Below are 20,931 nucleotides of genomic sequence, written 5' to 3'. Positions count from 1 at the left end.
GTAAAGATTGAAATATATCCTTCAGTAACATTTATAAGTCTAATTGATTATTTGTAATGGTCAGTTGTGCTAGGACTGTCTTTTTAAGTGTCTGTGTTCTCAAATATGAGGAGAAGAAATCGATCTGTTTATTTTCCCTTTATCCATTTCAGTGTATCAGCGTGACTTTGGGTGAAGGAGAGCACTGTAGACAACAGTCTGCCACTTCATCAGTCACCATTCTCACATCACAGTCGTTGAATTTACCACTTAGGATCAAAGCATGTTTGAAAACAGCTTGAGAAACCATATCCATATCCATACTCCGCAAAGAAAAGACTCCATGCTCAGACTTGAACTGGGAATATCTGTGAAGCGAGGCTGCAAATGAATACACCACTGTGAAGCTCTAATAAATGATAGATGTTTTACATCCTGAAAAGCCACAACACTGAAACACTGAGAGACGGGAGGAGCTCAGCTCAGTCAAATACAGTCTGCAGCTCAGACTTCACAGAACAATATGTTCTGGACGTGATCTGCTGTTCTAGACGTTTGATCTACAGTTATATTGGTCATTAGGAGTTGCTACAAGAGCTGATGAAGTTTAAATCTAAAATAGTTTACAATAGTTCATGACAAAGACATCAGAGAGGGAACACATGAAAACATATCTGATGTGAAATGTGAAAAATGCACTCTTGGACTGATGATTCAGCCGACTCATCAAATGATTAGGCTCACTGCCCATATTAGATCAGGATTAATGACTGATTGATTCTAATCTTGCAAATTATGTCAAGTAGAGCTCCTTGCTCTGACTGAGACTTTATAGTCAAGGCTACCGGACAGTGTCAGATTATAGCCAAGGGTTGGATTATCGCTGCTAATCCAATTACTTGTGTAGCGTTGTAATCGGCTGTCAAACCAGTTTGACTGTAAACTTGACCCTCTCAGTGGAGAGAGTCAATCCAAACAGCAAACTTTACGTACTCACTTCCACAGAAAATCATGTTTTTAAGACTTGTGTCAGAGCTGCCACTGTTAATAAATTAAAAATATGTTGAAGTGAATGCCATTCTGACCTAAATCTGATTATAGAGGAGGAAAAAAAGCTTTGTCTTGAATTTTATTGTGATCAAGACCCAAGTACACAATGCAGTAGGTCTAATCTTGTCATCTGAAATAAACACAAAAGGAAATGAGTCAGAAAAAAACAAACATTTTTTTGAGTAAAATAAATGCAAATGGTGTTGTAGTTACATAAGTCTGTCACTTGACACTGCAGACTGAAAACAAATATGAGCAAGGAGCATTTATCTCCTCCTGCTTATGGATGGATGGATGGATTGATGGATGGACGGATGGATGGATGGATGGATGCAGTTACAAAAACAGCCTCAGTGTTTGTGGATAAATCCGATAATGAATGCTTCAAACCACTCTGACTGCAAATTGATTATTTACCTCTGGGCAAACACAGACGAATGTGTCATGTCTGAAAGCCTCAAACCACGATGAGTGTTTGGCAATGAGAATAAAATAAATACAAAATTTGTCTGACTGTTTGTGAAAATGAGACCCTGGGTCTAATAAAATTAGAAAAATACAGAAGATTTTTTTTTTCAGTTGATACTCCCAACATGGCTTGTCATGACTCTGTTTGGAAAGATCATTTGGTTTGGTTTCCGCCTAAAACCAAATAAACATAGTGTCAAACATAAGACCCGTGGACCAAAACTGGCCCGCAAGAGACTCCAATCTGGACCACCAAGCAAATGTAAAAAGAAAAAATAAAGACAACATTGATTTTTGGACTTTTGATTGAGTTTTTTTTTTTTATTTTAAATGTAACTGTTTTACACCAGAAGGTACCACTGAAACTGGCTTTATGCTGAGATTGTAGTCCCTTTCTGTAATAATCTTTTGTGGTTGTTTTGCCATTAATAGATATTTTCATTACATATACTCTGTGCCACAACAAGAAGAAACTTAAAAGTTTAAATTTACAGGATGTTAAGGCACAAATGGATGAAGTCTTGCAAGGCAGCCACCTCCGTTGGTGTGTGAAAGTGTGTGCGAAAGTGTGAATAGATGACTGTGATTTACAATGTAAACCGCTTTGGGTCTGCTCAAATAATGGAAAAGCGCTGAATAACTGAAATCCATTTATCTATTTTACCTGTTTAACTAACTCAAGATGATATTGGACTGTCTGTGTCTCCTGAAGTAAAGGATCACACTGGAAAACACAGGATTTTCAATTGTAGGCGAGGAAAAAAATGATTCCAGCTGAAGCTTTAGAAAGGGAGGTAGCACCTGGAGGCTGTGCTTCCTCCTGTGAGGCGGAGGGCGGGTTTCACTGACAGCGGGAACAGCGTGTGCAGAATGAACACAGTAGCGCGCTTGTTTTAATGCGTTGACATCTGACTGGTGCCCAAGTACCCGGAACTAGAAAAAGCACAACCCGATGACGCCTTGACTCCACCTCATGTTGCCATTTAGCAACAGATGAGCCGCGCTTCATGTTCATTTCCCACAGCCAGACCCCAGCGTTGCTCTCACCCTCTTTTTTCTTTTTTTTTTTTTTTTTTTTTTTTTTTAAAGGAGTAACTGCGATGTGTAGCGGGGTCGCGGAGCGTCCCCTCTCTCCCGTACCGTAGCTGGGGCTTCGAGCGTGCTATAAGCGGCTTCTCTCCCAGCCCCTTTACCCGACCCGCGTGCGTTACCGCCGGCTGCGCGCTCCTCCGGTGGACCGCCGCCGCCGCCGCTATGGATGTGCTGTGGATGATGCCGCCGCTGCTGCTGCTGGTCCCGCTCCTGCTGTGGACCAGCAGCACGTTTGTTTTCTATTTCAAAAAGTGCTTTTACGTCGCCTGGATGATGTTTCTGGCCCTTGTGGCGATCCCCCTGTGCATACTGAAGAGCGGAGGGAGAGATATTGAAAACATGAGGTGAGTTTTTTGTTTGCATAATAAACGTCGCCGTCTGACAGCTAGCCCTGCGCTAGCTCGTTAGCTTCGCGCTAGCAGCGGCATTTCATATTTAACATGGAACAATCTTCCACGCTAGCGCGTTTGCCGGTATTATTTCAACTAACACTCGTCACGGCGCTCTAACAACAGCCCGGCCGGTCTTCCAGAGTGTCTTAATTAGATGTAATTTACGAAACAAAAATTGAATAAATCTTTTATGCATTTTTAATCAAACAAACGCCGCCGTAGCTGTTAGCTGAGAGATGCTAACACTAACATGTAACGTTACACTCCTCATTAACAGAGGTATTTCCAACAATAGCAGTCACTTTTTAACGCGCGTTTTCCTCCCTCCGCAACAATCGCTGCCAGTTTTAAAGCTTGTTGGTGGAGTTACGTGGAGTAAACACGTCGTTTTAGTCACTGGATATCACAAAACTGTCATTGTTTTGCTTCTCGTGGTGGCTGAAACTATTCATTCCTCTGCACCGCATCTGGATCCAGAGCACTCTCTCTTTCAGCTCTCTCACTTTCAGTGGCCCAGAACTTCTGTCTTTCTTTTTCAATCTGATAGATAGAATTTCGATAGTGTGTATTATATAATGCTGATTTTAAAGAATAAGGAATTCTGTGTTAACCTAAAGAAATCACAGGCAGCACAGAATAAACCCATAAGCACACACGGGAGATTGATTTTCCCCAAATTTGGCATGAGCAAATCAAATAAACTTTCAATATGGATGCATCTAAGGTTTAGATTCAGATTTGAATGATTGAATATAAACCCAACCGAAAGCTTTCACAACAGATGTAGACCTATAAACACGTTGTCAACAAAGGACTCTTGAGTGTACCTTCACCTTCAGCTCACCTAACCCCAGAGGGTCGATGTTTATCAGACGCATGCAGACATATAACTACATTGTTATCATCAAAGAACTCTCAGTTCTGAGTGTATCTTCACTTTCAGCTCACCTACTTTCATTAGCACCAGAGGTTCAGTCATAATCAGTAAGATGGTTATGATACTTGAATTGAGATAGTATGTGTCTGATCAATATGTTGTCACAGTTTAGCCTACAGAGGAAGCACAGAATGTGATGATGTACCTTTCTAGAGATATGATCATTATCAATAGTATCAATATGAGTGTTACTAAGTATCTACTTTTAAGTTCTTCACAGTGAGGCCAAGCCACTTATTTTCAAGTATCAGCAGGTGATCAACTTTTTGGCTGTTGCCTAAAAGAAATATTGTGCATCTTTATTGCTGTATGACAACTACTCCTATATTATATCCTCATTACATACCTGAATATCCAGAAAACACCATGCTGTCAGCTGTCACAACTCCTCAGGCTGAGTTCCCTCCTTTTAAACATCTTCCACATCTAAAGAAGAAATGTAAACAGCTCATGATGCCATTGTTTACTCTGCAGCTAGAACTACCCGTTAAAAGAGGAACTACTTCCACATCCTGTGCATCAGTTACCTGATTCATGTATATTTGCACCCTAGATATGCTGTCAAGATTTACATTCATATGTGAGCTGAATCCTTCATTCACAAGTCAATATGTGTAAAATTTTTGTTCAAAATTCCAAATAGCGGACCCAGTTTGTGAGGTGTTTTTAGTGTCGACTTCATAGTAGTCCTTAAATTCCTAATGTCACAGACTGAATCACAAGTAGGTGGATGTTTCCCCTAAATTTGGCACAGGTGCACAAATGCATTCGAAGGCATAAATTCTACAAATACGCTCTCGTCTATCCACCACAAACACACTGGAAAATCTCCAGCATTAACTGTTACAACTCAGCCTGCCAAGATTCCCCAGGATAACCATATAGCGCATCCTGACAGGACTCGGAGTAAACTGTGCCGGAGACATCATTATCTCTGCAAAGAGGCAGAGGAAAGTATTCACTGTGCAGCAGCACTATCAGGCACAGTCACGACCTTTTCACAATAAACACAATACTGTGTCTTTATTCCTTCAGTGAAGGGAGAGAAAAAGAACAATTGGGAAGAGGGCATCCAGTTTTAAATCTCTGTCAGATTGGAGTAAGCTGCGTTCATGCTTTTATGCTTCTCCTCCTATTTTGAGACTAATCCACGACATATATATGTGACATGATACCTTTAAATCTGTTTGCGATATGTAGCTTTTTTTCAACATCCATATGTTCATTGTTTTTTTCCATCCTCCTGGATGTTTAAATTGTTGTTTGTTGTATTTTAATATCTCAATGCATCCTCTGTAATTGTGTTTTCTGGTTGCTTTTAAACCCTGCTCATAATGTACAATAGGATGCTGTGAACTGTTGTGACAGTTTTTTTTTTTTCTGGATAAATGAGTTTCTTTTCAGAAATGGGAGAAATGACAGAAGAGTGGCTTGTTTTGGATCAACTGAACTGTGAAGTGCGCCAAGTTTGTTTTTTTTTCTTCTCCATTTTAAGTGCCTGATGGAGAAAAACTAATTTTTGGTTACTTGTCCTTCATCCAACTAATCGAGTGATGCAAGTGTGTAATTCAACACTCTCTTCACGTCATCCAGGTCATAGTATCCCTATTTCTTGACCTAAAAAAACAATTTTTCAAAAAGTGATGACGCTTCTCAGATCAAACGGGGAAGATCTTCAAAACTCTGAGCCCAGTTCAGCTTTAAAACACAAAACAAGAGGGGCGAGGGCTTTTGATGTTGAGTTTTTGTTTAAAGAGTGACTCAGACCTTTGTTCGTGAGTCATCCTTTATATTTTGAAATTCCTCGCATCCTGTTCACCTCAGTTAACATGCATCAACTACGACATAAGTGGTCACTAACATCCATGTGTCTTCTATGTTACTTTATCCGGTTCATTGCAGAAGGCAGGGTGCAACCTAGACAGGTTGCCAGCCCATCAGAGTAACATACACCAGTAGTGTATATAGATTCTGTAGAAATGACTGACCCCTTGACCGCACCATGGAAGGAAATATGTTATTTTATACTCTACACACAGAAGCAAACACACACTGACCAGGTCAACTGATACTTGTTAGGGTGGAAATGTACACCATCAGTGTCAGCGTCCACTTTGTCACTGGGGGATTTTTGTTGTTGTGCTTGAATCTAGTCAGCGAGGATGGATTGCTGCACACAACTGACTGCATTCCAGTAATTACCTTGAAGGGACAGATGCCAGATGGCAGGTTCCCCCTGATTAGAGCTGGGCTGCTGAATAGTTATGAGGCCTCCATCCTCGATGCAACCTCACTTGGCCCTGATCTGCTGACAGCAGCTCAGTCAGTCACAGCGGCAGGCCTTCCTCGCTGCCTCGCTCAGAGCTCTAGGAATAACTGTTTCACAGTCGTGTTAGCTGCAACGGCGGTGTCACGTTGCACCACTGTACCGTCCTGTCAGCTCAGAGGTTATCTGGACCTGTTGACCGTGACAAAGCGGCTGAATTCGGGTCAGACCTTGGACAAGGGACTTTTCAGATGAAGAGGGCTGTGAGGAGAACGTCTGCAGAGGACTGGTGTGGCTTCCTGTTCGACGAACAGTTACGCTGTCACTCAGACCATGAGATAACTGACCTTTAAAGCCTACATGTTTAAAAAAACGCCCACTTTCTTTTCCCTGCTTTTGTCAATGAACTAATCCTGGGCTCTGTCATCCAGGGCCTGTGAACATGTCCCCTCAACCTTCTGACCTGACGCTTGTGAATGAGCTTCAGCGCTGCTGTCTTTATCTGTCAGGTCAATATTTTCTGCGGTGACAGGGCAGCTTCACCTTTTTTATTAGCGAGCAAGCAGCTTGTGTGGGGTTTATGCTCTTGTCTCAATGTCATTGTGCTCTGCAGGTTCAAAGGGATATTCCTAAAGCTCAACAATGAAGTGAACCAGTGTGTCGGTGGTACAAAGAATCCGACCGCGGTCATTTAATTCCCCTCGAACGATCCCTCGATTGCTCCAACACTGACTGGGTTATTGCATAACCGGTGGCTTTTGCACTGCAATGACTGCGTTATCATAGTACTGATGTCTTGGAAGATAGCAATGAAAGTATTCCAGCGTAGAGATTAAACTATTTTATTAGTTTGTAAACTCAACCACAAGCTTAGCGCCAAGTGAGGCAGCGTTTTATGGTGATAAGGAGGTTCAGTGTCATGTCATTGACTGTAAGTGATGAGTTAGTATTTCTCAAGTCTTTGGTTATGTAACAAAGTACTTTGGATCAAATTAGTTTTATTTGATTTACAAAAACAGTGATTGACTAATATTACTTTTTTCTTGTTTATTTCCAGATGTGGACAATTTAAACACCATTTTCAACATATGTTTCATATCTAACAGTTGAGGAAATTAATTTTCTGCATTTCAATATCTACCATTATTGTGATTACCAGCCTAAATCCTTACAACAATATATTCATACATTCTTTTTCTGTGCTAGTTTCCCAAATATAAGTCCAGGAAGAAAGTAAACAATCACATCTTTATTCATTTTGACCTCATTTTATGAACATAATGTTCAGAATCTTCACCTTCAGCCAATAGCAAATGTCTCAAACTAATAATCTTGTCTATGCCCCCCCCAAAAAAAATTATATCCTGTAAATTTGTGTTCAAGTCCCTCAGTGCGTGCACCAGCATCCAAACAGCAAAAAAAGCTAGAGCTTAGTAACAACAATGTAGCCATGAAATATTCATGTAAATGGAAGGCATTTATATGGCACCTTCCTGCTTTAATGAGCAGCTCATTCACTATTTTATTGTTAAACATTTCAGCTGAACAGCTATAAACACCTGCCTTACACTCAGGGATTGATATGCTCCATTACAAGCCTACATCTCCATATTTCATATTGTGTGATTGCTAAGTAGGCAGAAGAACAGAACCTGTGTTTACTGGGCACCACGCATCGCACATGAATTTTCAAGTGAATCTTTTTCCATTCAGATATTTATTTGTTCTTATTTTCTTTGAAGCCTGAGTAGATCCAGTTTTTACGTTTTTCATTGTGACATGAAGTCAAAAACAAATTCCTCCTTGTTAAATGTGCACTGGAATGCACAGTATGTTAGTTTTATTAACAGTGACATTATGAGTAAACTTCCCGAGATTGCGGTTTGTTGTTGGCATTTTCAAACAGGAACAACAGAATGAGGAAGAGAGTGCAGATGAGGGAGACACCTGTCTTGCTGAAGCAATGATTCCTGTGGCTGAGGTGGAATATGGGGAGAAGGTGGATCTGCTGTGTTTTAGGAGCAGGAACGTCACACAGGTTAGTTGTGTGACAGGAGCCAGCTGAAGCTTTGCACAGGAAAAACACCTACTTTGGTTCACAAAAGTCATGGTCCCAGTTTTGCATGGCTGACGTTGGCATGCGTGACCGACTGAAACAATAGCAGGAGTCAGCCGAGCTGCTAATACATACATTGTATTCATCTAATGTTTTGGGTAAAGTTAGTTTGAGTGTGGATTTCTGCAGAATTTATTCAAATTTCTTGATAAAAATTTGAAAAGTCACTAGATGTAAGATCATTTGATTGTGCTTGAAAAGACAGACTCTGGTGGTGCATTGGGTCACATTCGATCAGCATGGCGAGGGTTCAGTCGTAGCTACATTCTCAAGCTATTGCTGTCTTGGGTGACCCAAAAAGTTCAGCATGTGCACTCAAAGTACACATCATAAATCAGGACAAACTCAATTATCTTGTCTTCAGCCCAAATGATCAGGCGTGTTGTGCCTGCATGCAGGAAACTAAAGGATCATCTGTCACTTTTAAGGATTCAGAATAAACTCTGCAAAACTGTTGAGCCTTCAGTGTGTCACACAGATCTTAAACATGATTGGTCTTACCCATTAGAACTGTAGCCTTTTTTTCTACTCCATGGTTTACACTGTCGTTTGTCAATGACAAAGCATGAAACTGATTTACTATGGTGGTGAATGTGGTGTATTTATGTTGTGCTAGGCAGCATCTGTTCGTTTGCCTGCCTTAAATTTCTATTACTTCAAACTTGTGAGAATAATTCATGTTGAACATTAAAGTACAGCGAACCAATGCAATTCATGTCAGGCTTTTGACCACAATTAAAGGGATAAAGGGAAATATTGATGAGATTGTAGTTGGTGGGAAGGCATTAAAACTTGACCCTTGTTCAGACGTACTGTGACAGACTTGCGCAGCTTGCAGTAGCATGGATTTCACACCAAAGCGTGTTTTAAAAAAAAAAAAGTTTTCCAAGCAAAGGTCAAGCTTTAGTAGTCCCAAAGGAAAATCTGTGATGGGAAAGGATGCAAAGAGGAAACATCTGTGTTTATGTTGATTTATGTTGAGTTTTTAATGAAAAATGCAACAGGTTACTCTGGAAAATTCCCACTGAATTGTTGTACCAATGTGAGTCTCATCAAGCATTTTCAGTTGAGTGTGTGTGTGTGCGTTTTGTTTTTAACTTTCTAAAAAAAAAATCCCCAAATCTGCCAAAATACAGATTTATCATTTCCTCATTCATGTGCAGCTGGTTAAGAGTTGAGCATCTCGCTCCTAACGCCCCAAGTATTCCTTCCAGGGCAAATGAAAGCAAATATTGTGACATATTTGCCCACTGACATGAATTACAACTCCTAATTTATGCAAATCTGCCCTCTGTGGGATATAAAAGAATACTAAATTTTCCCGCCTGTGTTGAAAAATGACCCTAAAGCGACCAGAAATCTGTAAAAGCAGCCAAAATGACATGTGTTTATTTTAAGTGGGTTCTTAGTTTGGCGGGAAATCAAACAGGAGATCTCAAGACCAAAAATGTAAATCATTACTTTTGTCACCTCACAGCTTTCACGTCACTTTTATATTTAATGATAAATACTAATAGTGTTAATGTGTGGTTTACCACTGACATTATACGTGGTGTCGGAGCAGATGGTGGGATATTATTTCTTAAAGCTTATTGGAGCATTCCACCGACCACAGGCAAACAATTAACTGAGAAACATCCAGAGCTAATAGGGCCGGTGGGCATAATTAATTTACCAGATGTCTTGGAGGACGGTCATGATGTGTCTCATTGAGGTCATCTCTGACAGAAAGCTTAACAAGCCTTCGCCATTCCAGCGCTCGCTGCGACCGTTTGAGGTGAGCTGCTGGTTAATAATAAGTAGCCTGCGGCCCTCACATGTGAACCCGAACCTATAGTTACCCAGCACTCTAATTACCCGCTGCTTTCCCCACAGGATCATCCGCTCCCTCGTCCGCCACGTCAAGTACTTCCTGGGTCTTCGGTTTGAAGTGAGTGGGTGGGAGCATCTGCAGACCGAGGGTCCCTACGTCATCATCTCCAACCACCAGAGCTCCCTGGATGTTTTGGGTGGGTATCGGAGCGCTTTCCTGCACTTCTGAATGCATTTTAGTGTCATTCCCGATTAAATGTGAGTCGGAAATGATGTTCAGGGGTTAAGAAATGGACACGGTCTCATATTTTTTGCAGCACAGGCTGAATCCTTCTTCCTCTGATGAAAGATGATGCAAGACTGCCGTGCAAATGGGAGATGGGATTTATTTTTCATGTTCACCTGCAGCTCTGTGATCAGATCTACTCAGGGTGAAGTTGTGAACCTTCAGTCCAGTTTCACTGCGTGCAATGTGACACCAGATTTAATACACTCAGTTCTGAACATTTCAGTTTGAGGCGGAGCAGTCCTGCGCAGTAGAAATACAAGAGACGCAGAGAGGAGTGGGGCTTTCTGGGTATGCAGTGGAGAGTTCACGTGGAGAGTCACAAGGATCATAACAAGGATCACGCAGCCTTTGCTGCTGGATGGAAATTGAGTTAGGTGAATCTTTCCACTGAAGTTTTAAAGAGGAAAATAAAAAGATGATTAGTAGTCTTATGATTGATGCAGTTCAAAGATTTTCTGCTGATCAGTTAATTGTCATAGAGCCCTCCCTTGTCACAAACTGAGAAATTCATCTATAAATTGATAAATTAAAATGTTAATGACCCACAGTGACCTGAAAAGGAACGCACTGGACCAGTGTGACACAAATAACTGCAGTCAGAGGAACACTGAGGCTCGCTTCTGTCCAGTTTGAGTGTACTGGCTGTTGACCTGGATGAGCTCACTGACAGCGACATGAGAAACCGTCGCCTCACCTGAACAACCGGTGGTGGACTGTAACTCACTGTACAACCACATCACGTCTCATCAGGAGAAACCCTTGATGTGGCGTCGATGTTTGGTCAGCAGAAACGCACAGCAGACACTGAGTGGGTTTATCCAACCAGGAAAGAGTCCTGATGCTGCCGTTTCCTGCATGTGCATCTGCAAGCTCCGGTTTTGTTACAGTGTCTATTCTGCAGAAGACCCTTTTATGAAGTTGTACAGTGCTCCTCTGCTGGCGTATTAAATATTTAGGCATTTTCAGATACCTCATTGAGATGTACAGCAGATGCATCGTTCTGTTGTTTGAGTTTTTCTCCACAATCAGTCATTTTGTCTCAGTTTTCTTTGTTTACTTTTCTCTGAAGATGAAATGCTCATTCCCACAGTTTGATCCACGTTTCCTTTGTTTGCTGTGATGGAATTTGATTTGCTGTTCAAACGAGAACAGTGAAAAGTGGAAGAGCCGCTGTGTAACCTGTATGCAATGCGTTTGGCTCAGCCACCAAAACAGAATAACAGTAGATATCAAAGGTACGAACTTTGTTTTAAAGCTCTAGATTTGTGAGAACCTAAAGTAAATTTTCATCACAGCCAAGGTTCAGGCTCCTGTTTATCATTGTAATGGCCACTTTCCCCCTGTTTAGGTTTTTAATACGGCTTGCCGCCTGAAGGTTGGGCAATAGCCGCGCTAAAACTGGGCCAAATGTAAGATTACTGCATTCCAGCTTTGTGCTGACACACACAGTGCTTGACACATCAGGGAAGGATTTGCAGCACTGTGGCAGTACAGAAATAATGTGGCTGTCGAGTAGTTTTGATTCAGTACTGGAATTATGCAAGAGCTCACAAATCCCTAATTATGCTAATTAAACAATCACACAGGACAGGGTCTGAGATAAAAGCTGATTAAATAATCCCAAAACTCACTGAACGTGCTCTAGCCAGGTTTGGAATCTGGATTTATCTCTGGTTTATGTTCTTTTGCTCTCCTTTAAATTTCCGTGTGTCAGACTGTAAATCCAGCGGAGGTGTGTTTTCCGTCCGTCGGTGTCTGGGAGGGAGACACTTCCAGCGCCGCTGAGTGATGGGGACAGGCTCGGGGCCAGCTCAGTGACAGCAGGGAGAGAGCTGGGCCTCTAATTAGCAGTGAGAAAACTCAGCATGAGGCTTATTTGGCGTCCAGGTTGCCATGCCAACAGCTACACCCGGCCGTTCGCTGCTCCCGCCAGAGCTGATGTGAGAGGACCGTCGGGAAACCCTCGACTGCTTTCCAGTCTCGTTTCACTTCTGTCTGCTTTGTTATAGACACATCCACTTGTTCTTCTTCCCCTCCATCATTTATTTAACCGATTCAGACTTCCTTCCCCGGGCTCTGGGTTTGACCTCTATGTTCTGCACCAGCAGCCTGCTGCACACAGGTTAATAAAACATGTGCCATTCGTGGAAGTGAAGTGAAGTATCTCTTCTGACCCTGCGCTCATGACACCTGCAGGCTTTATTCCTCATGAAATACAGATTTTTCTACTGCCGTAGACGGATATTTCAAAGATACGACTTGATAGTCGTGGTAGCAAAGGAGTGATCAGAGTTGTGCTTGTGCTCAGCTGAAAGGGTTAAATTTCCTTCATCAATTCAGATTCAATTCCATTTAATGTTTTTGAGAGAATGTGCTGATCCAACATTTTATCTCTTACATTCATCAAACCTGATGAAGACAGGCAACATGCTTTTTAATTTTTTTTTTTTTTTCAGATTCATCCACTGTCTCTGGTATGAACCAAACTTTTGGCAGGAGTTTGCAATGCATCATTTTGGACAATTTAAGTGATGAATGCAGAACTGATGCACATTTAAGAGTTATTAGGCTGTGGTAAAGCAAACAAATTGCTTTTCCGTGATGTATGTGTTGCATCAAAATCACAGCTTTAATCATTGACGTCCTTCTTTTCATGATCATGTTTTAAATGTGATCTGTAAGATGTTCGCTGATAGTTCTGCAGCTGTACAGGAGATGGCCTTGTTGGCTGCAGATGAATCACAATAATGTCTGTGATTCTTCCTTGGCGGTGAAATACTGTACGGCTGCTGCAGCTCTGACGGGCTTATGTTTCAATCTTCCGGCCTGCAGGTCTGATGGAGATCCTACCCGACCGCTGCACCATGATTGCCAAGAAGGAGCTGATTTACGCCGGCACGGTGGGCCTCACTTGCTGGCTGGGCGGCATCGTCTTCATCAACCGCAAGAAGACGAGCGACGCCAAGAGCGTCATGGCCGACGCGGCGAAGACCATGCTGGACGAGCAGGTAATCTGCCTGGCGTAAACACAGGATGCGTCTTTTGTCTCCGGATTCCGGCTTTTGATTTCTGGAGATGATTGCGTCGCTCTCTTCCTCTGAACCCGAGCCCTCTGACCTCCGCAGATTCGCCTGTGGGTGTTCCCCGAGGGGACGCGCAACCAGAGAGGCGACCTGCTGCCCTTCAAAAAAGGTGCTTTCCACCTCGCAGTGCAGGCGCAAGTAAGTCCCCTTTTTTTTTTTTTTCCTAATACGCCATTAAATTCAACCTTGTTTTGAGGTTTTTCCTCTCAGTAGAAAGTGGGATGTTCTACTTTCAAAATGTGAATAAGTTGAGACTTTATCCCCTTCGTTCACTGACCCTGAGAAGAGGGAATGTGATGAGACTGGCTGCATTCCAGGGATGTTTGGCACCAATGAGAGCGAGGAATGAGAGCGAGGGGCTCGCCGTGTGCTGCTTCCAGACACGTGGGGGAGCTAAAGACTAAAATACCGTCCAGCCACATTTACCTGACAGCTACTTGCATTCATAGATGGATTTACCTCAGACATTAATATCTGATCTAAATGCTTTGAAATGGGCGGAGTAGTTTTCTCAGCAGTGTTATTGAGATATTTCTCGCGCTCTGACGCTGTAGTTTGATCCACTCAGACATGGTGCGCATGCAGAGCGGTGTGCCGCTCAGCCGTGTGCGTCCATGAGCTATATCTGCGTGCATGCAGGTGGGAGGTCTCCGCTTCAGAGTTGATGTCTCGTAGCGCACACTCAGGGTCAGGCAGGTGGAATGAATTAAAAAACATTGTCGGGGGAACCAGCCAGAAACCACAATGTGGTTCACCCCAAGGCAAAAATGCTGCCTGTGTGTGTGTGTGAGATTTTGTGTATGTGGCTCCCATAAGTTGCGGTGAAAGATTGACATCAGCTCGGCGCAGATACGTACCCAGGTTGTGGGGCTACGAAAATACAGCCCTGCTGCTTCTTATTAGCAAACACTTCATTTTCTATCGGGCTCCACAGTTCAGAGATTTACTGCATGGACATTAACAACAATCACACGTTGGTAAATGTGCCGTCTGTGTTTGAATTGGCCGGATAACTTCATTACAAGTCAGTGCGACGCAGTCTGTGTTTGAGTTTTTCCCTCCGTTTGGCTCGACTTTCACACTCCAGCAGAAACTATTTCTATATCTGTGTGTGTGTGTCTGGGTGTGCTGAGTGACGGTGCAGCCTCTCCATTTGCACCCAGCCGGCCAGATTGAGTGGAAGCAGGACGGCCCCCCAGGGGGAGACACGTTTGGCTCAGCTGAAGGGCCACTCGGGGTGGGGGGGTGTGGGGGGGGCAGCTCGGCCTGTATTAGCAGCAGCAGCAGCGGAGGAGGAGATGGAAACCGCTCATGTCACACTGAGTGTGTGTGAGAGAGAGAGAAAGTGATGCTGGTTTAATCAAGCATCTCCCGACTCCCTCAGAAAACTGGAGCTGCGAAGACAGATTTTAACGTTATTCGTATGTTATTGCATGAAATGGCCTTTTTATTTTTTATTCTTCTCTTCACTCCTTGAAGGTTCCCATCATACCCGTGGTTTTCTCCTCCTATAGCAACTTCTACCTACGAAAAGAAAAGCAGTTCAAATCTGGTAACTAGGCTCACTTCTTCACAGCTGTGGATTTTTTTTTTTTATTTTAATTGTGAAACGACTAAACTGAAGGACCAGAGAGTCGCTCTTTTTCACCGTTGATGTTTTGTGGCTCTGCAGGAACCATCAGATTGAACATCCTTCCAAAAATCGAGACAAAGGGAATGACGATGGACGACGTGTCGTCGGTGTGCGACAAGTCCTTCGACGTGATGCGCTCCGCCTTCCTGAGCATCTCCAGCTCCGTAACCCAGAGCAACGGGCCCGTGAGGCACTGAACTTCTCCCATGCTCCCGCGTCTCTTATCTGCCATCGTCTGAGACCTGTTCCTGCCCCCCCTCCCCCGTTAAGACCACCCCTCCCCTCCCCGCCCTGCTCTACCACAGGTTGTCCCATCGCCTGGCCAGGAAAACGACGTGACACGAGCCGTTTGTCTTGAAATCTCTCCCCGTCTCGTTGACGCCCGGTCCGGCCCGCATCCGGCCCGACCGTACAGCGCAGCCGGTCCTGACCCTCGCCGCGTCCGCTCTGCACGCGGCGAGCGGAGTGACGGACGGCCAAGCCGAACAGTGTGGACGTGCGTCCTTCATGCATGCCTTTTTCTTTTTTCTTTTTTTTTCTTTTTTTCGGATGGCTCTGTCCACCTTCATTCTCGCTTTTTGGAAAGCTTTGGTATTTTTTCGTTTTTGCCTTCCTTCCCCGCTTCCGTCTCCTCCTGCCTTCTGATGAGCAGCTCAGCTCGTGGCAGTTTTTCTGTCTTCTTTCTTCTTTTCCTTTTTTTTTATTTCTGTTCATAAATGTCTGCAGATATTTATGTTTTCCTCTCACGTTGCCTTGGTTTCAGTTTTCTTTGGATGCTTACACACACATATATTCAAGATACTGCTTACTTAACGCTTTTCACTCGTTTTCCTCCACGTCTGTTTTCCAGTTTCTTTGCCTAAAACAGAGCAGTTTCTCCACAAACTGGAGATGGGAGATCAATTTTTTTTTTTTTTTTTTTTTAAATCTGTTTTTGTTCCGTCGCTCTGAATTCAACTCTGTAATCACGTTGGCTCTCAATCGCAGCGAGCTCTGTGACATCCGCCGTGATGTCAGGGAGCGAGGAATGCAAGGTTACAAGATACCATCTATAACAATAGCACCCATCTGTACTGAATTAATAGACTCCAGTGAACTGGTCGGTTCTCAGTGTCGTGTGTTTGTTGGTGTCTCATCGTGCATTCTTTCAACTCGGCTCTCCAAAATGAGTAGGAAAGCCCCACGTGCAGCACCCAGCAGCAAGTGTCTTCTTAGCTGTGCTCTTTAGTCTCTATTTATTATTATTTTATTTTTTTTTAGGGTTTTTTTTTTCCAAAGTGATCTCCTCAGAAGAATCTCATGGGTGAGCCTATTTAAAATGTGTCAAAAAAAAAGGTGATTTTTTTTTTTTTTTTTTTTCAAGTGCAATGTCCAACCGTTCTCGCATTACTGCTCCAAAGTGCAAGCCACCTGCCGTGCCATGTCGAAGATTTTCCAGTGTCAGCCCGTTATCGCACTACTCTCCGATTGATCGCCTTTTACCAATCATAGAAGGTGGACCCTGTTAGAAGAAAGAAGATGATAAAACTCGAGGTGAAATGTGAAATAATTAACATTTTACTCAGATTTTTCTGTAACTTTGCGTGATTTTATTGGTCGGAGACAATGAAAATAAGGTTTGCTGGGATGAGGAAATTCATTTTTGATCAACTTGTTTAAAAAAAAACAACTTAAATTTTTCGATTAAACCTCCAGCTGTGTTCATGTTGATTTCATGTATAACCACTTGACTGTAAACACACCTTCGTTTAACCTCAAGACATCATTTCATGTACAACACTGTGCAAAGCTTTCAAACAACTGTAAGAACACTAGATAGTAAATCATAAACCCTTTTTTTAGCACTTAAGGCAAATTACAAAGGGTAATCAGCATTGCAGCATTTAGCCTGCTCCTCATTTCGCCCTGACAGCAGCATCACTCCTCAGCACAGCTGCACGAAGTATTTCTAAGAACTTAGAGGTTGTTTTAGCACAGATCAGATCTTCTGTGGACGTAGTTTACTTCAGATAAACAAACCTGATTGTATTCATATGATGACTGTATTGTACGTTTTGGGTTGTTTCAGACGTGATAGATTAAAGTAGAAGTAGAGTTATAGAACGCCATCCAGAAGCTTCTGCACAGGACTGTATGTGTAATCAGCCTTCACTTTTCCCACTTCTGAACGGGTCGTGAACGCACCATTAGTCTTTTGGAGTCTATTTTTAAATTGCTAATTGAAATGATACTGATTGAGAGCGATTGATTAAACTCCAAACAGGGAGAACGTGCGAATTCACCCAGTATTCTGTCAGTTTGAGGCTAAAGCCACCGTGTGGCGCTCTATTGAAACACAGCCAGATTACATGGAAGCAACATGAACGTTTTCTCGTCCTCACAAACCGTTTATTTCACTGACTCTGGTGTTTCTAACTGGAGAGATTCACTAATTAACAATGAAAAACCTGATAATTCTACTTAAAACTAAATTATGATGTATTTTTGATTGACTACGTAAAGCGTTGTCCCTGATTTCATTGCAATAAAGGTGAAAACCAATTTGAATTTAGTCGTGACGTTCCGATTCACAGCTGGATACTAGATTATTTAAAGAGTTGTGGAGATTTTTGGCCTTAAGTTTGATTTGTTGCTATTGTTGTTGCACTTTTGGGTCGTTAAACGTTTGCATATAATCAATTCCTTCTGTTATTTTGTAACACGTACTGACAGTAACCATTGGTAAATATGACTGAACTTTTTTTGTTTCTTTTTTTTTTTTTTTTTATTATTGTTGGAATCCAGGTCTTAATTTTCATATTTCTCACTGCCTTTACACACTGTCTGCAAAATCACTTTTTTTTTTCTTTTTTTTTCCCCTCATGAATCACCATCTGAGAATGTATCGCAGCATTCAGGATATTTCTGTTAATAGTTGCATTTTTTTTTTCTTTTTTCTTTTAAAGAGCGAAGCATTGACAACAAATCTCCAAGATATATTTATTTGAGCATTAAATGTTTAAATTTGGACTGGTTGCCGTGCGCGCTGACCCCCCCCCGGGGGTCTCCTGTGAACGGATTTCTCTCTACTTTGGGACTAAGCCTGTACACTGCTGTTCATAGTGAGTGTAACAGTAGTTTTAGTGATACCTGCTGTAAGTACATGTGAAAGTCTGGAATTCCTTATTTTGAAGGCCAGTGTGGAATATTACTCCCCTTATCTACTAATATCTAATATTGACTGACCCAGCTCTTTCTCTATATATTTATTGATTTCTTTTTTTTGTCTCTCAGAGCAGTTTTTTTTTTTCTTTTTAATCTTTTTTGCAGCAAGTGTTTCGAATGTTGAAAAGCTCTACCAAATTGGTTTCTTCCAAAATACGAACTATATGATTAAGTTAATGGGAGTGTTTTTGCTCATTAACAGTTGATTTGTAGACTTTGGTTGAATCATTCAGTCGTGTTTTCTTTTTTTTTTTGTCCTTCTCAGTCTTTCCTCTACTTTTCTTTGTTTAGGGCGGTTGTTTACGGATCAATTATGTAAGATACTGGAAAAGTTTCAAAGTATTCTCAACCTTTATTAAAGCACTTTTCAGGCTGAGTTTTGGGTGGGGAGAAACTAAAATGTGGATTTTCACCAAAGCTATTAAAGTGTAATTTAGATGGATAAGAGAAACAGCTGGCATCCTGCAGAGCCTTGTGTGTATGTGCGTGTTTGAGTGCGAGTGCGAAAGTGCGTGCGCGTATGCGTGTGTGTGTGTGTGCGTGTGTAAATATGCACACATGTTATAGACGCCCATTATAGTATCTGGTTATTATGACGATGTAGTGTTCTTGATTTCACCTATACTGGGTAAATGTGAATGCCTTGCAAAAGAATAAATAAAAGTTAATTCTTTTTTTTTTTCTTAACATTTTGTGTGCGTAATTTCTTTTCCTTACACTCCAGTGGATTATTTTTTTTACTTAAAACAAATGAGGTAAAAACTTGTAGAGTTTCCAAAGAACATGAGTTTTCTCGTTTACAACTTCCTCTCTGGAAGAATAACGAATCAATCGATCACAATCTCTTATTTTTGGCCCATAATAACGTGTGCAGAAACGCTTACGTCTGTTGCTTTGAAATGCTTTTTATAAGTGAACGGGAAAGGGCAAAATTCAATATATCCAGACTAAAAGCCTAATTTCTGCATGAAGTCTAATTTATTTGCAGACTTTGACTTTTGTTTCACCGTCTTCTATCCATGGCAGGAATACTTTAAGCTTTGATCACAGTGCTGGCTGTGCGGGACTGAGGTCGGCAGGTTTGTTGTTCTGGCTTCATTCACGGTTTGTTCAGTCCTACATGATGCATTCGCACACATTCCTCAGTGATCCAGCCTTAATAATGAGCACACACACACACACGGTGGTTCTGATTAAAGCTTTTTATTACAAAATGTTACAAAACTAGGTTAGAAAAAAATCTATTATAGAGGAATGAGAAATGACTACAGGTAATCATAATTTAAATAGATAAATACAGATGTCCACGTCTGCCCCGGGGCGGGACGACTCAGCTGCCCTGATGCCAAAAAAATCCAGAAAACTAAGTGGCTGGTTTGACCTTTACCCCCTCCGGGGATGACGTAATGGCGAGCCCGAGCCCGCCGCTGGTAGCGTTACAGGATTTGGAATCTGAGAGGGAGTAAGCGAAGCTGTCGGGAGCAGTGAAAATCACAACACGGCGTAACCGGCACACATTAAGTCAAATTGTTGTAAATTCATGGTGGGGGTCTCGGAGGAGGGACGTGTTGGGTGGCTAATTCTCCTGGCAGGAACCTGCAAGGGGGAGAAAATGGAAAGAGTTAGCAGGACGTATGATCCGCTAAAGATGCAGTTTCGACTCAAAAGTGCTCGATAGTGTGTTTTTTCATCAGCAAGAGGGTCAATACTGCTCACTGCCAGAGCTTTCTGAAATAAGGTGAGAGGTGGTTTAGATCTGCGAAGGTTCACAAAGAGATCACTGATCCAAATCTAATCAAAACCAAATGTTTTGAGACGGTATAGTAACTGATAATGCAATAAAGAGGCTTTCGGAGGCGAAGGTTTTTTGGCCCGAGGGTTGGAATTTTCAGCTGTGTGATGTGGAAACTCTGCGGGCTAATGAAAGATAATTGAGATCATACAGCGACGTGTGAAGCGGGCAGTCGTCTGAATCCGAGGAACAGAGGAGGGCTTTTACATTCACACATAATGTGGCTTATTCCAGTTGACATGAAAACATAAACGCCTGCAGCTAAAATAAGTTGATTTGGGAGCTGCAATACATCAAGTTTAAGTATTTTTATATTGTTTTATGAGCTCTAAAATTGTGACATGTTAGTGCCTACAACTTTGACTACTACTAATACAGTGATTTCAATTTCAAAATGTTTTTTTTTATTATTATTAAAATGAAATATTCTGGGTCTACACTGTAATTCGATGGCAGTTTTTCTGTTATCTATTCTTTAAAAAGCTAAGTTAAGTTTACAGCACTGAGCTTCAAAACAAGCTGAAAGTTATTGAGGTTTTAATAAAAGCCTCTTAGTTTCACACTTGGTGTAATCCAGCATTGTAAAGTTAATCTCTGCAGCATATTCACAATCTCGACCAGTCCAAGTAATTAAAATCAGTTCTTTCTAATAATTAAACACCTCCAACGGCTGCAGAGCTGCAACAGTCTCAGCAAAAGATGGTTTGTCATGAAAGGCGTTTAACAAAGTTTCAGAAGGTCAGTGATTGGTGCGCTGCCCAGATTATCGTAGCAGTTATTAAAAATAATGTCAAACGGTTTTCTACAATCGTTCCAGG

General features: G+C 42.0%; 2 protein-coding genes across 3 annotated transcripts in view; one reads left to right on the top strand and one right to left on the bottom strand.

Annotated features, from left to right (window-relative positions):
* The first annotated feature begins 2,690 nt into the window (after positions 1-2,690).
* agpat2 (1-acylglycerol-3-phosphate O-acyltransferase 2 (lysophosphatidic acid acyltransferase, beta)) lies at positions 2,691-18,711 on the top strand. The gene is made up of 6 exons (XM_030084837.1): positions 2,691-2,933; positions 10,176-10,309; positions 13,234-13,409; positions 13,527-13,622; positions 14,964-15,036; positions 15,157-18,711. The coding sequence occupies exons 1-6, from the start codon at positions 2,752-2,754 to the stop codon at positions 15,312-15,314; spliced, it is 819 nt and encodes a 272-aa protein (XP_029940697.1). The 5' UTR covers positions 2,691-2,751; the 3' UTR covers positions 15,315-18,711.
* Positions 17,969-20,931, bottom strand: part of egfl7 (EGF-like-domain, multiple 7) — a 13,605-nt gene continuing 10,642 nt past the window's right edge. For both annotated transcript variants that reach the window (XM_030084835.1, XM_030084836.1), the window contains one exon: positions 17,969-19,917. In XM_030084835.1, the coding sequence (XP_029940695.1) occupies positions 19,898-19,917 (20 nt within the window). In that variant the 3' untranslated portion in view covers positions 17,969-19,897. The remainder of the gene's footprint in view (positions 19,918-20,931) is intronic.

Source organism: Salarias fasciatus (genome assembly GCF_902148845.1).
Source record: "Salarias fasciatus chromosome 7 unlocalized genomic scaffold, fSalaFa1.1 super_scaffold_4, whole genome shotgun sequence".
Lineage (NCBI taxonomy): Eukaryota > Metazoa > Chordata > Actinopteri > Blenniiformes > Blenniidae > Salarias > Salarias fasciatus.
Note: the sequence above shows the minus strand (reverse complement) of the source record. Positions and strands in the feature narration are given on the sequence as shown.